The 18,727-nt window shown below is 40.0% G+C and overlaps 1 protein-coding gene across 11 annotated transcripts in view; it reads left to right on the forward strand.

The window, feature by feature from the left end:
- The window catches only part of LOC111244970 (uncharacterized), a 57,037-nt gene extending 42,457 nt beyond the window's left edge, over positions 1-14,580 (forward strand). For all 11 annotated transcript variants that reach the window (XM_022793050.2, XM_086980257.1, XM_086980235.1 and 8 more), the window contains 5 exons: positions 1,001-1,098; positions 9,976-10,188; positions 10,543-10,679; positions 11,083-11,294; positions 11,825-14,580. In XM_022793050.2, the coding sequence (XP_022648785.1) occupies positions 1,001-1,098; positions 9,976-10,188; positions 10,543-10,679; positions 11,083-11,294; positions 11,825-14,334 (3,170 nt within the window). In that variant the 3' untranslated portion in view covers positions 14,335-14,580. The remainder of the gene's footprint in view (positions 1-1,000; positions 1,099-9,975; positions 10,189-10,542; positions 10,680-11,082; positions 11,295-11,824) is intronic.
- The last annotated feature ends 4,147 nt before the right edge of the window (positions 14,581-18,727 follow it).

Here is an 18,727-nt window from a genome sequence, read left to right on the forward strand (position 1 = left end):
AAGAGATTCAGTTCTAACATCTTCTTGTCGTAGTGCATCACATGAGGTAAAAGCCCGGAGTTGAGGCAATGAATCTAATTTCGAGCATCAAATTTTATAAGTATTGACGTTCGAAAAATAAACATGTTCTAGAAGCTGGATCTAAATTTTGGCATTAGCTATTCCGATAAATTGCCGACTTACAATAACTGAAAAATCTAGTTTATAAAGTATAGTTTTCGTGCATCTTCATATGAAGTCACACTGGAGTAGTACAGAACCGATTTTCCATGAGACGACATAGGCAACATAGCATTTTGACAGCAGAGTTGGTGTTCACGCTAAAAATGGGTAGCATGTACGTCAAAACACGAAACAATTCTTTTCGGTTGTTAACTACAGACCCATTCATCCATTGCTTTGAATTTACTATTATAAGCATTTGGGGCTGATACTCGCAATATCAATTTGGTTTTATTTCCATCTAGTTACACACAAACACAAGACGCAGTTTGAGCGAAAATGATCCCGTTACCTTAATAGCCTTTTGCTTGTACAGAAAGATTGTGGGTTAAGAAAGCTTATTCCCTTTTGATGAAAGGCGGAACGATTGGGAGAGTACTCATGGAAGATCCAAAATGAAATAATTGCTCGACGTGTTCACTTTAACATCGCCACAGGTTTTGCCTGCTACTCTTTTGGAATAGGCCAATTGATTCACAAGAATCATGCCTCGGGTTCTAACTTCAGCTGGGTTTCACTAACCTTAAAATTCTTTGAATCCCTGCGACGTTACGTCTAAACAACACGGCAACATTAGTTTTCCAGCCCAGTTCACAATACAACTAGGTTCCCCAATATGCTACAAAGCAGGTGGGTTACTGCGTGGGTATTGGTGCTGAGGGATTCTAGCCATCATAAAAAATATAATTAGGTAAACCGTCGAGGAGGATAGTTGGTCACGTTAATATTATTAGCTTGTTTACCTAATTTAGAACGTTCTGATTGTTGTTAATTCCAGATCTACATCAGATGAAACTGACTCATACGGATCTGAAGCCAGAAAATATACTGTTTCTCAATTCCGAATATGATGTTTCCTACAGCAACACAAAAAAGGTGAAACTGAACTTTCGTTTATCTTTGACTGATCCTGCTCTCAGAATGCAATATATACATAAATATGCTTCAGTGTACGACTAGGGGACCAATCATTTGTAATTAGTTTTTTACTCTTTATAGGCAGCTGGCCAGTTTGAAGCTAGCAGATTAGCATCGCAAAGATTCAGCTCCCACAATCTAACTTTTGAAAATTCAATTTTGGATTAAATCAATCTAAGATACAATCCTTTCCTGTCGTTATCCCCCGGCACCTTTTATAAAAATGAGAATTTTCTTATATATAGTATTGGTACTACACTATTATTGTTACACTTTAAAGATATTGGGGATAGTTTGGTTACATAGTCCACGCTTTTTTCACAGTATCCATCGGGTGTAAGATAAAAGCTCTTTTATTATTCTAAGAATGCATTAATTGCAAATAAACAAGCAGAGCATTGATGTCGATGTCTTCTATTCTTACAATGTTCAGTATCATGTTTTGTGGAAGCTATACCTAAGTAACCTGAAAAATTCAGTAGACTTCTATCTAAAAAAGAAAGCTTTAGACTAGAAGCTAATCTGAAAACTGTTAGAGGGTGTTTTAAGCAGCGCTCTTTCAGGAAGCATTTTTTGAGCGCCTCCGTTAATAACGCCCTAGCTAATGTTTTGCGAACGGGCTTAGAGAGTAAAGAAAAAATTGTTAGACTGACACTCGCTAATTACCAGTAATTTAATGGCTTATATTTTCTATAGCAAGTCACATATGAAACAGCAGAGATAAAATAAACGCTTTTTAAGTATCGTAAATTTTGACGTCAGGAGATAGCCCTTGAAAAAATACGTCTGTTATTGAAGTCGTTTATTTTTTTAACTTGTTATTCAAAATTAAGCTTATGATCAATTTTCGAAATTATTATTTTAAGAATCTAGCATATGTGACACTAATCCTCGTATTCGGGTGCCGTTGGCGATGCTAGCTGTTCCATTAAATAAAGAATCAACCAAGGTGGGGGTGGCCGGGTCCTTTTGCAACGCAAAGATCAGGAAATATTCAACGAAAAAAATTAGTAAATAACTTCACTGATCATAGTCTGCCTACCTACCTAAAGGCTGTCACAAAACAAACATGTACGTTAAAACGAAAGTTAACGGCCGCTAAAATGCTTACCCTGGCATTTAATGGAGGAACTTAGAAACAAATGGGAATATGAACGTGGATATCACGCTAGATTTTACACTATCTATTACAGATATTGATATATACATATTGATCCATGCCATTGAATTGAGTCATTAGAACAACATTGTTCAGTTAGTTGACCAAACTAGATTTCCGTTTAAAATAGTAGAAAGCAATTTCATCGGAACGGTATCTTTAGGACAATGTTTGTGTTCGGAAAATGCCTAGGGACAGGTTTTCATGTATCCTGGTAAGATTCATCATGATAAGAGAAAGAAATCGTCGAAACATCTACTTTTCAACTGTAGCTAAAAGAGGCTAAAAGTACGTACTTTGCATTTAGCTTGACGGATTACTACGCTGACACGGTAATCCTTTGAGAGAAAAATGGCGTTAATGAGCCGTCTTTAACTCTACAGGGATTTACAGCATCATTTTACGTAAATATTAAATCTTCTAGAATCAACCTATAGCCCCAGTATATACATATGTACTTTTCTAGGGAGAAGGATTCGGCCACTGGTAATAATTGCCATTGCAGGCTCACGGTGAAAATCTTTGGAACCGGGTTTAAATGATGTGAAGTTTGTTTTTCTAATACCATTACTACTAATATCAAAACAATCGAACTAACAAACGTGACTTGAAAACGACTGCTGTAATAAGAATGACATGTCTGAGAAAAAGAAATCCCATGACAAGAATATAAAACAGTTTTTCTATACTATAGTGTAGGCCTAGCACAGGATAATATTTTGGGATTGTTATTTTGACAATGGTTCTCAATTTGCAAAAAAATTCAAATGTAAAAATAATTCAGCGTTTTTAGCCCTACAAAATAAGCACACATTGGCTTAACTTTTCTTCCTTGAATTTCAACTTTTTCCATAGTAGAATCGAATATAAGATTTATTTAGAAAACATTTTTGATATCCTAAAAATATCGAGGTTTTCATATTTTTGCTCTCTCGGCCGGCCTAATACTCATATAGAATTTTAAAAATTAGGACCAATTTCATCGTGAGATCCCGACAAAAATAACTGGAGAAGAAACGGGGCACCTCTGGTAGGGTATCGGTTTAGCAGTAGGGGAATTACTGCAATCGAGTGACAGTAACAAGCTTTAACGTAGAATGATTGGAAGAATAATAGTTCAGTGGAATCAGAAAATAGGTGTAGTAAAACAGTCAACTGTACGAAAAGTCAGCTTTAACCTACGTTCAGATAGAGACTGGCCGAGAAAGGGAAGGATAACCACTTGGGCCTGATTTCTCATTATAGCTATCCGCCGAAAATAAGCTGTTATACTGTATTGCCTTAAAATCCGCTATCACGCAAGTAGAGGCATTCCGTCCAACAATAAATATTCAATATTATAATCAAGCTATATACCGGTTAATTCGTCTGGCCTAATAATTATCAAAAAATTTTTCAAAAAAATCACAGTTTGCAAAAACACCCTTCCATAGTAGAATTTGACGTACTATCGAAAACAAGGGTAATTATTTCATACGAAGTGAACGAACGACTCCTAAGATACTATAAATTGAGATATAAACTATTTATAATAAGGATCGAGCAGTGCGGTCTAAGTTGATTCTCATTGTTGCGCATGGGCAGAAGTTCTAAACAAATAAAGAGGAAGCTGATCATATTTTTTCAAACTGTGATATGCGAACTTCCACTTTGTATACTCAAGCTGGTAAACGTAACCAATATTCTATATTTTATCGGCCCCAAATCCAAGATGGTATGCCGTAAAACGTAAATAACTCACCTCATTGATATGTCGTAATCTACTGAGTTATCTCAATTGCTTGTTAGAAGGACGTATTGCTTATTCGTTAAAATAACGGTAACCAATTTATGTGGAGCCTTTCGAATAACTCCAGTTTTTTTTAGTTGGTCCTAGATGTTAGAATATTTATCTTATTTGGGTACTTGCAGTTCCATCTCCGCGCTGGCACTCACGCTACACCGCCTCTGCTAGCATAGTAAGCGTGGTTGCTAAGCTGCTAAACGCCAATTTCTCTCTTAGAAAGTACTTTTTTTTTTTTTTAACTTTAGTACTGAAAGAAAGAACAACGTTACAACATACTGTTAGTGAAAGAGAGAGAGCTAGCTAGTTCTCTCTGTGTGCGTAGTTGTATATCGTTGCGAAGGATCGCTCTCTTGCGCTCGATCTGATCTGCGGCCTGATAGTATGAGATTTGGTATTTCACAGGTCGCTCATCAATAGCTGAAGAGTAAAGCAGTGGTTCGGTCATCGGAAGTTTTCAATCTGGGTCCCCCTTGACCTCTCAATAGCTTGTTTTGTTTAGCTGGACGCCAGTCTCTTGACCCAAGATAACTAGGTAGTCAGTCACGAACGACGCTAAGGCAGCTGTCGCATTGATGCTGTCGATTGCGTTAGTAAAAATACTTGACATGCTGTCCCTTATGGTAAAGGCTCTATACTGTTATTAACTAGATTTAAATTTCTCCTTTTGTCGCTTTCACTTATTCCTGTACGCATTCTGATCCATTACTACTTATGTATGCGTGTGATTTTTAAACAAATACGCAGCTTCTTTTAATTCAAATGAATTACGGCAACTACTTGGGCTCGGGATCGTACTTTGTATCGTGTTCTTTTCGCTTCTTTCGAACGAAAAAAGCTGGTTCAGATTTAAACAATTAACACAGAGCCTCAGTGCTGGCGATAACACCCGTTGCGCCCCGTATTAGAAAACAATCAACTTTCCCAGAGTGCTGCTCATATACGTAATGCACAGGATCGTCACAACTGTCAATTCTATATTTAAATAGTATTACTATTGCGCTACATATATATACCGTTGCACTTGTTTCCAGTTCGATTATATAGTCCATTGTTTTATAATATATGAGAGTTAGTAACGGGGACACTTCAGCAGAGCGGACCCCTTGTTTATGAGGTTGATAATGCGGAGCATAAACGGGACGAAATACAGCCTGACCGCTGTAATGGCGGTCTTTGGTGGCTAAGTTTGTGCGATGCTACGCTGAATGTCGTTGTGGCACTCGCAGCGAGCGACCACCGCTAAAACAACTCTCATCTTCCTATGCATATTGTCTTCAAAGCTGGCTGTCAGCGAAATGCTTTATCTTTGAAGTGTTAGAAAAACTAAAGGACCACATTCCTGCTCCTCTTCGGAGCCGATTCTCTTTTACTGTTTCGTTCATCGTAACGATTGGCTGGCGCACCACAAATATTCCACGATTGATGCCTTCGTAATGAAATATGTAGAACTACGGCCATGTTTGTCTACGACGCTGCATCCCAACCATCGTATCCATATTGCTTTAGCAGCACCGATGTGCATTCTCGAAGAGGGCAAACTCTGGCGAAACCTTGTTCGTTTTCATATATACACCAGAAGTATAATTGAGCTCGTTGTCAATATAAAAAATCGTTCTGAGTCTAGAAGAACATTTGGCATAAGCGCTCGTTGAAATGGGCGTCATCTCACTTCATAGAAGACCGAGCTGCTAGTAAAGAATAAAGTAAATCCATTAAAATTCCGTATTTGCTGTTTTGTGTCCAAGCAACCTCTGGATGTGCTCTTATAAAATTCTGGAGATAATGCATTAAAGCTTGATACGAATTTCTAACGTCATTAAACTGTCGATGCATCCCCGCGTGTTGTACATTCAGTGAGCAAAATAGCAGCCCAGATATTGACAGTGTGCCTCTCAACACCCCTCTTACTACCCTTGTAGATGTAGCTAGCTAGTACATTTACCTGGTGACAAAAACATCTTTCGAAACTACTAATGCTAGTGTTATTCCGCGTCCAGCTGAAGGCGGCTAGAATTTTACGTGGGAATATTAACCTGGTTTTCGGGTCGGTTTTTCATCGCTTCATAGTTAGTTCGCACCTATTCAATGAGAGCGGACGATGTAGAAAGCACGATTTGTATGACCTTGAAAGAGTTACAGAATCGATTTTTTTAAAAAATTGTTATAGGAATTGCAGCACAGTATGATCGCTAGCTTAATGTTCTTCCGCCCGCCCTTATGTGGACAACTTCCTTTTACGTGCTGAGGAGTAATTATGTCCATTGTTTATATAATACTTAGGGTATGCTCAAGTCGTGCAACTGGGCTTAATTCCGTACATTAGAGAAAACGATTCGTGCCTACTAGCGGACAATCGGCACACACTTTGATTAATACATATGGCTCTCAGTTAAATAATAAACTTGCAAGTTACGTCAGAGATGGCCAAGCAATTCGACAGACTCTGCCCACAGCAGCTACAAGTCGATAACGGCTGCCCCGTATAAGTCTCTTTCCAGCACTTTTTGGCTTATAGAAAAGCTGCAACAGGTACCGAGCTCTAACAAGACTAAGCACAAGGTACGCACACATGTTTTGCTAATGACGCTTTTAGTAAACTACTAAAGCGGTTTCATCCAAAAAAAAAAACAAACATGATAAAACGTGACTTTATCTGCCCAGACAAATCATTTGACCAGGAAAGACTGTATAATTTCGTGTTTTTTTTTTATCGTACGTCAAATATTTTGAATGTTAGTAATACGCGGACACAACTCGCTGGCCTCGCGTCTGCAGCTGACTAGATCGCTTGTAAGGATCTATGAGCTTGAATGTCGTGTGCCAACGTGCTTTCCCCGGCGACGTTCTCCAATCTGTGTGCATTGTAGTAAAACAATACTTGTTTTGAAGCGGCTTGTATTCACAGACACCACATGCACGGAAGGTGTGGCACGCCTAAATTGAGAACGATGCATCTCTTAAATTATGCCTAAGAAAAGAACTCAAAACAATTTTTTAACGCGCTAGACGTGTCATGCCTGATGGTCACGTGTATTCAAAACAACCGTCCGATCAAGCCGAGACTTAAGCTACTCTCTAGTCGTTTTCAAAATAGCCTTTTTTTTTTCAACTCGCAAAAGCTTTCAAGCGGTTAACGTTCCGTTCAAATACGCCACATACGAAAAATGCCAATGAAATCAAATACTGGCTTGATAACAAGCCCAAAAGCTCAATAAATACAAGAGGGTCTAACAAATACTAACTGTTTAAATTTATCTGAACGACCCTATATTTTATAAACAACCCTATATTTTAAAGATTATTTTCTAAAATTTAAATTAAAAATTAAAGTAACATAATATAATTAAGAAAAAAAAAAACCGAGGTGCATTTTGATGAATTTTCTGGTCTGTCTTATGAAGATTCGTCAATTTTTTAAAACCCGCATAGAAACTGGAAATCAAGTGGTGTCAATTTCGAACATTCTTGATGGAAGCTTGTTTTGCCCAACGATAGAATAATAGTTGATCTTCGCTCACATTCCGAAAACGACAGACCGTTTTTTGCAATAGTGAATTTACTACTCTCGCCTAAAAGCAACTGGCTTTTCTCCGGTACCGGAAGTAGCGTATGAACGCATGCCCGTAGCGGCAAGCAAACCGCCAAAGTTTTTTCAATTGGAACGCACGATCCTGCATAGTTAAAGCGCCGACTCTCATGCAGAGGAATAGCACCAGGTCCTGAGCTGGCGTTGAGAGTCACAAGCATAAACGCATAGCGAGCTTTAGCAGTACAGTAGATGGGTCCGCGTGCTTCGTTTTGCACGTCTTCCGTCCCATAATTCCCCAATAATCCCATCAGTTGGTGTTGCGCTTGGGCTAACACAGGCTAACTTGGGCATGCGCTAAGAGTTATTTCGTTGTAGATTTTTTGTTCCATCTAATGCTTTATCTTTTCAGTTATTATAGCGCTCAAATATGAACGTAAATCAGTATGAATATCTGTTACATGTCCTTATAGATCTACAACTTTAACGTTGGTCGATTGCAGCTTTCTTGAGACCCTGTTGCAACTAACCCCGTTATAGAAATTTTATTTTCCTGACTCAGTAAATCTATTAGCATAATTTATTCCATTGCGGCTACCCTGTTCCACGTATCTTGACTTATTCCAATTAGATTATCTCAATATTACTGCAGTAGTGCTGCAGTTCTCTTATCAGCTAGTTCTCATTTTTGATTCGTGTCCTACCTAATATCACAAGGTTACTGCTCGATTACCGACCGATGCTTCTACAGAGACCCAATTACAGTTTCTGCAAGGACCTGATTATCATTTCTGTTATCCCGCTGCAATTTTTCGCCCACATTTACCTATAGTTTTCCAGTGAATTAGCTGATTTCTTATGTCGCGCCATAACCTGTTACCTTGACATAGTCATTCTATTGGCCTTGTGCTTTCTGAAATGAATGTTTACTTTGGTGCAATTATTTCTTCTGCCTTATTACAAAGTTGCTATAATCGCGATACTCGAGTATATTTGCCCAGTTTTCCTACTTTGCCTGACCTGTCTACCAGCTTCCACGTCGCCAATTTTGTTCCTGTTTTTGCGAGTTGGAAAATAACTAACCATTTGGGATAAGGCGTTCATGAATGTCTAATGGTCGTCGGACAAACCTATCAATGTACCCACATAAACAATATGACCGAAATAAGAAAAATTTGACCACCCCTAAAAAACCGATTAAAGAATATGACACATAGAAGTGCTAAATCGGCCAAAAGTCATGAGTCAAAGAAATATTATGGCTGCTCTTGAAGATGCGCGTGGAACTTCTTTTACGGACCACTTTAAATGGGCCATGGCGAGTTTGTGGTCTTGTTTTTTTTAAAGAACTAGTCTTCTTTCGGTAGCAAAGATTGTGGATGAATTCATGCCCGCTGTGAAAAACAGCCCACCAACGTTTACCCTGGTTTACACGACACTATATGTATATCTAGCCATCTAGCGGGTCGAAAAATTTTGATAGCGTTTATATTATTTGCGATTTGGCAGGTATAACATCTAGTGAATGTTAATGAGTGAATCAATTGAGTACGATTGAATAATAATGAGCTTACGATTGCATACACCGTATAGCGTTGAAGATCCACTAGAGATATGATCGCAGCTTAGCGTCAGAAGCGGTAAAGCAAATGGCCCTAGTTACGAACACTTTCGAGTAAAATAGAGCACAGACAACGCACTCCCTGTCAGCTTACTAGGGAGTTCCTATGAAACTATATTTAAATATGAAAATATTGGAGATGAAAAAAATATTTCCTACGAACTCAATCTGCAGAGTATGGAGACACGTATAATACACTCTAGAGATGTTGCACAGCCGTTATCACCAAAAGGCCTGCCTAGAACACGCCCTCGCTGCCCACGGAATATGGGTCAATGTGTATCGCCCACGATCAAAGGATCAGGCAAGAGACTGATATCGAACAATAAAGAAAGCTATTTCGGTGCCAGTGCCGAATAAATTCAGACGCAAGCCAACGCAGTGAACATTCGTATCTGTTTTTCGAAATATTCCCCGTAAGGAAAATGATATAGCACATATGTCGAATTCCGAAAAGCTTTATAGACAGACATGTGGCGCAGCAGTCGACAGTGTGGTTCGTCGATAACAACCGATTGCCTTATATCCACGTTTCAATCATGGCCTGAATCGTGTATTCTGCCATCGATTCTACTAAACAAGCTATCAATGAAGAGATTAGGTCTGGCACCAATGTTAAGAACATCCGAGCGTTGGCCCCAATATGCAAACAACAAAGGATATGAACGTACATTAAAATGTGGTCTCCTTAGCTGTCATGATTTAAGACTTAAATTTGTACAACTGCATTGATTTGGTTACAGAAACGCGAAATCCGCCGTGTTCGTGACACCCGAATCAAGCTGATCGATTTTGGTTCAGCAACATTCGACCACGAGCATCACTCAACAGTTGTATCAACGAGACACTATCGCGCCCCAGAGGTTATCCTCGAGCTCGGCTGGAACTGCACATGCGACGTCTGGTCAATTGGATGTATCCTTTTCGAGCTCTACCTTGGAATAACCCTTTTCCAGGTGGGTGTTGGCTGAACTAAATAAAATTTACTTTAGATGTAACCGCAGCAATAACACGTTTTATTTATGAACAGAAGGGATAACAGGCAAGGTTTTCGTCCATTTACCCCTACCGAGCCCCGTCTCTGTTTATTTTGCGATTTGCTAAACTCTGGCGGCAAGTTAAACTGGTCTATTTTTCGATTAGCGAAGATGGGCAAAGATAGTGAAATAAGAACGGGCTTCAAAGGGTCAGCGCCAGCAATCCAAAGTTTGTAATATTAGCTGAGCTTTAAACGCAAAATGGAGAAGACGCACACGAGCACAGAAGGTGACTAATGGTACGGAATCATATAATTTCGCTTTACCTTTCAGACGCACGATAATCGGGAACACTTGGCTATGATGGAAAGAATTCTTGGACCGATACCGTATCGCATGTGTCGTAAAACAAAGACTAAATACTTCTATCATGGTCATCTGGACTGGGATGAAAAAAGTTCAGCGGGAAAGTATGTTAACCAGTAGTTACTTTCTCCCTTGCTCTCTGTTATATTATTTCGAAGACATGACCACAATTACAGAGGTAATCAGTCTTCATGGGCGAGGTATGTTACGTGGCAGAGGAGCCAAAGTAAACGAAAGCCTACTGGATATTGATAAACACCCAGGATAGTATTAGTCCGACTCGTAAAGCTTTTCTCGCATGGACTTTTTACGTCGGAAGCTTTCTTAATGCATTGGTGCTATCAGCACTATAGCAACGAATGAAACCTAAACCCGCTTAAAAAGTTGAGAATGGTAACTAAAACTTCTCAAGAAGGTGACTGGCAATGCAATTGAATGATGATATAATTGAAATGAGCTGTTTTCGCTGACCTGATCCGAGTTTTGCTGTGTCTCTGTTTTGTACAGATATGTTCGGGAAAATTGTAAACCTTTATTGAGATACATGGTATCCGACGACCAGGATACGCGCAACCTTTTCGAAATGATCGCGCGAATGCTTGAATACGAGCCATCGGCCCGGATCACATTAGCAGAGACCCTTGAGCACCCCTTCTTCGAAACGCTTGATCCTTCACTTCGCATACATAAGCTACCCGGCCGGTACCTGTTAAAACAAGGTAAGCGCTTCCGTTGCCGCGCTGCTGGCGTACAGCTACTGCTATTTTTATTATCATTGTTATTATTACCTTTGTGAGCCCTGCTAAAACTACTATTACTACTACTAGCATTACCGCCATTAAGGGGGCGTCTATTGTTGAGAACAGGGGAAGCTACCTGTATGACAACCTGTCAGTTGGCCCTATCAGTTAGATATAATTGATTTAAGACATTGAGAGTAACACGAATTCGCCTATAGACGCGATCTGAGTGGGAGCGACGGGACTCCAAAGGAAGGCTTCTCTTGGCCACCGCCTGGTCCCTAGCCTTGCTATTCGCAGCCTTCATCAGCTCTTTTTGATGCTCCACGGCCATTTGGCCTCCCGCGCCGCAACCCCTCGGCTACCCGTTTCGAAGGGAGTAACTACTCCGACATTGAACCATGTGCACCTTGCCACTAGCTAGCATCAATGCCTCAGTTCGTCGATCCTCGCTGCTCGACTGCGCAAGACATTGTCTAGCTCAAGCTCTTGTCCGTTCCTCTTGGCAGGTTCCGTGCCTGCGACCCCCGCGGCTTCGAATCCCTCGGTCTCTACCTCGGTACCCCTGCCCGGCCCGTCCGCTGTTTTCGACACTCCTACAATTTCCAGCTCAGTCTTCAACTGCATTGATCCCGTCGTTGACTTCGAGGCGCAAGTGTCCTCACAAGTTCAGGATCCGACCATATCGACAGGTGATAGGTGCGCGTTTTATCGGCCGACGAAACAAGCCAGTGAAATAAACATGTCTAAACTTGGTAGCCGTGAACCCGCACTAACACCATCCAAAAATATAAGCAAATTCAGAGAAATCGAAGAAGAGGATTCTAGCGGTGAGGGCTCGGATGGCATTTCGATTGAACGCAGCAATTCTTGGACAAGCGCATCGAGTACTGGCTCAAAGCATGCTATAGCCAGTCGTGATCCTTTTAGCTTAGAAGGTTCGCCAGGGCCCTTTGACCTCGGTACTCTAATCTATGGGGATATCCGGGAAAACCCGGCGCTAATTCAGAAAATTATCGATAGGGGTTCTTGCCAGCCGTCATTGCCGTTACACAACTTTACAGACCTCTATTATCGAAAACATGACTCCCGTACCTGGCTTTCGTATTCGACATCGAGGGACGCGATTTTCTGCCTGCCGTGCTTCCTGTTCGCAGTACGTGACGCAGCCTCGTACGACAACACGTTCACAGAAATAGGAATGACCGAATGGGGGTCGCTTAAGGAAAACATTGAGCGGCATGAAGCATGCAGAATGCATTTACTTGCCGTCGCGGTGCTCCGTATATGGTGTAAAGCAAAGAATCCGGAAGATCAGATCGCTCTTTCTGGCAAGGAGATCGCTTCATTTCGAGAGATTGCTCAGCGCCTCTTAGAGGTACTATTTTTCTACTGCCGACAGCCTGCCTTAGCAGGTAATAGTGATATAAAGTCAAAGGAAGCGCCTGGTTTTATGGACTTGGTGAGGCTCGTGGCAAAGAAAGAACTCGGACTTTCCCTTTACCTTGCGGAGATGGCAACTCGAGGAGGAGGGGAAGGTGGTCTGTTAAGTTACATGGGCCGTCTTGAGTTGGTTCGTCTAACAGCCCAACAGTTGATTTCCCACATAGCGCAAAAGATAAGCGAGACGCGTTTTTACACACTAGTGATCGACGCGTGCGCTAACAATCGAATATCAATTACAGCGCGCTATGTTATGAGAAAATCCATAGATACAAAGGTACTTGATTCGTTCTTGGGGATGATCTATGTGTGTGAAGGGGCCTCTTCAGGCAATGCCCTGCTTAACTATATAAAGAACATTGGTATTTCAATTGAATACTGCAGAGGATTGTCATTTGACGGTCACCCGGGAATGCGGCGTCATTACGCGGACATTACTGACGAGGTTCAAGCAATTCAGCCGCTGACGATGTTCACCCATTCGGCTACACATCCAATAAATTTCGTACTGTCTGACTCAGCTCTCATTCATATAGAAGTATCCTTATTCTTTGAAGCTATTCGCCGCTTTTTTGGCCACTTTGCTAGTAACAGAAAAAGATGGAACGCTCTAGAGTGCTGCTTAGTGGGCAGTGAAATCGAGGAGAGATGTACTAATGGTCGTTGGGAAATTCATTTGGAAGCCGTCGATGCCATCATCATTTCATACGACGAACTTACTTCATTGTTGCGTAGAACGGCTACCGACAGCAGATGTACTCAAGAAGAGCGGGTAGACCTGCTGATGGTGGAGAACCAAATGAAACGCTTTACTTTTATTGTTCTTCTTCAAATTTGGCGGTCCGTACTCCGCAAAGCGAAAGTGGTCACCAAACTACTTCAGAAGGATGACTGTCATCTTTCGAAATCATCTGTGATTCTTGGCGGGCTTGTGGAAGATCTCAAAGAAATGAAATCTGCGGTTCTATGCTACATTAAGAAGGCTAAAGCGTTTGCTGAAAGTCATTCACTCCAAGCAGAATGGAACGCAGATGAAACTATCTATTCGCAAAAGGCTTTTGAAATTGAAATATTTTTTCCTATGATGGAAAGCCTTATTGGACAGGTGGAGACTCGTTATGACAGCGTCACAAAAGCCCACGTACTCTTTGGCTTCCTTAACCCTACTGGACTTGTAGAAGCCCGAGAAAATGACATAAAAAATAGCGTCGCCAATATTGGCATCGTTTACCGAGCAGACCTCGAAGAGCAGGCCCTTTTGAGCGAGTTATTGTCTGCTCGAATTGCTTTCCACGAGGAGCTTTTGGCAATGAAATCGCCTAAAGAGATCCTTGACCTTCTTGTAAGTATGCGTCTTACGGAAGACTTCTGTAATATGTACACGTTGTTAAAGTTATGTCTCTGTCAACCGACGTACGTCTCGCCAGCGACTATGGAGAAAACAAAGCGGATTCGAAGTGCCGTACAACTGGGGGACTCGGAACTAGCAATCATAGCTGCTGAAAATGCTTTGGCTGACGACGCAGACTTCAGTTCTGTCATAGATACCCTGATTGGCACAATCGCGAGACGTTAATCAGCGGCTCAAACGCTAAAAACGTTAAAACGCTAAACGTTAAAAAGGACTTGATGATTTGTTTACTCGTCTCTGGAATCATTGTTCATGCTACTTCAGATATATGTACAGTGGATAACAATGTTATGTTATTTATTCTAGTTTATAATGATTTTACTTTGTTGAAGTTCGATACAAACACATATGCTTAGTGTTCTTATTTTGCTTGTTGGAAATAAATACTAGAGATTGATCAATGCTTATAAATTCCTTTTGCGTTTTCAACATTAGTTAGTCCAAACATGATTTAATCGCATGGATTACCAACATGGACTATACCGTGAGTTTGTATTAATTTCTTAAGTGAAATTGCCACAAGGCCGCATTCCCGTATGTAGAAATATTCAGGTTTTCATGTAAACGTCAAAAAATGATAATACTAAATATGAAACAGCTCTTGCCCGATGTGCGTCACAGATATTCCCGATAAGGCTAGCGACACGCATAGTAGGGTATGAGGATTCTGCGCTACGAGAAGTATGTGATCATCGGTCACGCTCGTTTCAGTTTTCCACTTTTTGTTATTTCCTTAATTCGAAAACAGCGGGAATGGCATTTCTCGACAAAGATCCGATATAATTTTTGTCGGATATGTATTTGTTTTTTTGACGCTTTTGCAATTCCTTCGACGTGAAGAAGTCCTCGGAACTGCCTATTAGTTATGGTATCAAAGACTTGTCTCCACTAGAATGGATTGAGCCGAGGTGGATTTTGCTAGATTTATCAGTGATGTCTCCGACAGTACACGTAGCCATTTGTCAACTGTGAAATTATACTGAGCACCTCGTTGTAGTAGATTATTATGATGACCGGAGGTATCCTTTTGTTTCTGCATTGGTGAACCAAAGTAGTGGGTAATTTTCTCATAGAGCGAAAGCGTACGTAAGCCATTACATTGCAGGCAGTGTGGACTATGAAGGCGACCGCAAGAGACATTCGGTATCAAGTTGACATTCTGACCCGTCCGGCCACAACTCTCAATTAGGCAGTCAGCAGAGTAGTCTTCGGGAGAACCGCAAGATTCTTCATTTTCAAGACGAAAATCTTCCTCGACGATCCCTGGTTCCACATCGTCAAGACGTTCATCATGTTAAAGATCATAACGCAAGTCTTCAAAACTCTACGTATAGCCGATGCCAGCAGTGCGCTCTTTCTTGACGTGGGCGTTTGCGGCGAAGACTTTTTTCGCCGCTTAACTTTTTACAAATTTAGTGCTACTGTTATTCACGATAGAGTGCCTTCTATTGCCCTTTTTATCTCTAGTACCCTACTAAAGAACTGATAGGGAGACGAATATATTAATGCGTGTATTCTCTTAAACAAACAAGCCTGTTATGTTGCCGGGCGAACCGCTAAACTAATGGATTGACATTTATACCAAGTTGTTTAGATGCACGAAACATTGTCTGATAAATTTTTAATGTTAAGGAAAGCTGTCAATATTATTTTTATATCCATAATATATCTATCGGTAGGTATACAATAGTTAGACTAGGAGGTATCTCAAAGAGATTATGTACCTTCCTAATTCATGTATGTGGCCAACTTACAGGATAGTCAGCCTGTGCTCGATAACTGAAACTGTAAATATAACTTAATAGAGTCCTTACACGCCAAATCAGTTGTCATTCCTCTGTCACTAACAACTTTCAATTATTCGAATCGGCGGAACGTTGAAATATAAAGCACGTCCTCTAATTTTCCTACCATCTTGTTAGTAAGCTAGATATATCACATACGCAAAAATCTATGTCCCTGTATAAAGTACGTCAAGTTAGGTCGACCGCGAACGAATTACGTTATTTTTATTCAAGCTTTACGAAAATGGACAAGACAAGGCCGATTACACATTAAAAATGCATGTATATACACACATATAATTACATGAAAAGTGATATTCAGATCAAGGTAAGCCAAGAAATAAAGTTAGTATAATTATAAAAGGTAAGTGAATGTAAGTAATCGTTATGCCAAAGAAGGCTCATAATGATTTCTACCGAATAAATTCTGCGTACGCGCCTGTAATTTATTACAGCATTTCATTCAATTAACATACTATTCGTTCCATCAATAATAAGAGCACTTTGTTCTGTTTGAAGCACCTCATGTACGTTCATCGCATAAACTTCGATACTCTACCTCAAGCGGTTGGCAGAACTCATCTAATTTTTTAGACGGGAAACTAAACGGCAGAAAGCAAACAATTATTTTCCATATCAAACGCCAAGTTTCGAGTAAAAAGGTATCGCATCAATGATGTACTATTCTGCCTGGACACATCTCGAACTTTCGACAGCAGGTTCTTATCATTCAGTTAAAGACACCCATAAAAAAAGACCATGATTCTTTTATTATAATAAAATTCATACATATAGTTGGTAAACCCCTCAACTTTTTGGCATGGTTCTAATGTTCGGAGGTTGACAAATGGATACATAATAATTGTATATCCATCGGCCATCGTTACCTACTTTGTAGTTTTTCGATCACTAACCTAACAATTCTAAAAGCCCGATCTTTAAATAATCGTTTATTTATAATACATATTTGAATCTGCCTAGTAAATAAAGCCAGTTGGTGCTTGGGTTTGCGCTCTAACAGTTCGACCCTACCATTAATAAATAAAAATATGGAATAATAATACTAAGAACAATCGATATTGTAAAAGGGGAAAATCTATAATAAAGTCCTAAATTCTTTCCATACAACAATAATAACTGATACAATGAAAAAGCTGCCATTACCATTTATATTATAGCTTTAATATTTAGCCTTAGTTGGTTATCAAACATCATTTAGCTAATCAAACTTTATTTCGTTGCGGAATTTTATTCCATTTTGAATAAGGCCAAATGTTTGCCCATCTATGATTATTATAGACTGTTATTAGCAATGACCGATTTCAGGCGGATATTCAAGTCAGTCTTTCAAAAGCTAGTATCTCTATTTGCCATAAACCGATCAATACGTTTTTTAAAATACAGAAAAGGGAAGATACGTTAATCGGGCGGGTGAAAAGAAAACATCTTAGTTAGGTTTGTATAATTTTTAGCATTGAGTCATAAAAATGTTGAGGTTAAACGTTTGTCGTGGCGGAACGTGATTTCTCCTTTAATTTTTTTTCTGCGACTTGAATCAAATGGCCGACTGGCGCACAGTACCTGTACAAGGTAACGTGTCGATTATTTCTTGTTTTTCTCACGATGGATACTCACGTACTTTTCGCAATCTAGCCAACATGCATATGTGAGGTCTGATTGGCTAGGGGGAATCCTGTATCCCACGAGGTATAGGATACACCTGCACGTGCCTTTTCTTAAGTGATGAGGTCATCATTTCAAAGAAGAGCGAACCTTCTTACACGGCCCGCTATAATGTTACGTCTACGTACCCCACAGTTTTTTTCACGAGTCGGAATTGCATTAAGCCCTTTCTAGAATCGAACTTCCTACACGGATTTTTTGAGACCTCCGTCGTTGACAGCTTTGCATCTCGAATGAAACATGTAATTGAATCGAACACGATGCAAAGGAGAGCTAAAAGGAAATCCTACAAATCCAATAAACAACCAATCAAAACAGAATTCGCGCTCATCTAGACCTGGAATAGCAATTTCAAGTGTTCTAACATACTTTATTTATGATTTGCTTCAGCGCCTGGACTAGTTAGGAACAGAATGTTCAGGGGAGTGCTAATTCAACAAACTGCATGCTTCGTAAGTTAAAGTTTCCCCTGTGGGACAATAGTGATTGCGTTCTAGCAGTATCATCTACGCGTTCATCTCTTTCTTCAATTAAAGGCAACTTGTAGCGATGTGTGTCTAACTTTTTACACCAAATAGTACAGCCAGACATCGAGAGTTTAACTGCGTTTAAAAGCAGTTTTTGGAGCAAGAAGGGTAAAGTTAAACCAAAACGGACAGCTCTAGAAGTTCCATGGCAACGTAGAAGAACATTTGATGAATAGTCACTTGTATCGAAATGAATATCTCAATAGTCTCTATTTGACAATTCATATCCACTACATGTTGAATAACATATAAAAACCAACTGAACGTCCATGCCAACTCGATAATTTATACTTCAATATTAAGAATTAAACATTGATAATTTATCAACGACATTTGCTTCCGCAGTATAGGGCACGGTGATCCGCAATCTCAGGTGGATAGTGCCAAGCGTCAAAGTAAATGATAGAGTCCACGAACTACATATCTACGTGTTACTTTGTAACAATTCTTCCACAGGCATTGTTTCCCACTCGTAATTACTTATTGCTTCTGTATTTAAAAAAAATCAGGGTCAATATTGATCGCTTTCTTTTCGCAAGGTTTAATGGACTGTGGACATTTAGA

The sequence above is a fragment of the Varroa destructor genome, unplaced genomic scaffold (assembly GCF_002443255.2).
Source record: "Varroa destructor unplaced genomic scaffold, Vdes_3.0 BEIS01000001.1, whole genome shotgun sequence".
In the NCBI taxonomy this organism is placed as follows: Eukaryota; Metazoa; Arthropoda; class Arachnida; order Mesostigmata; family Varroidae; genus Varroa; species Varroa destructor.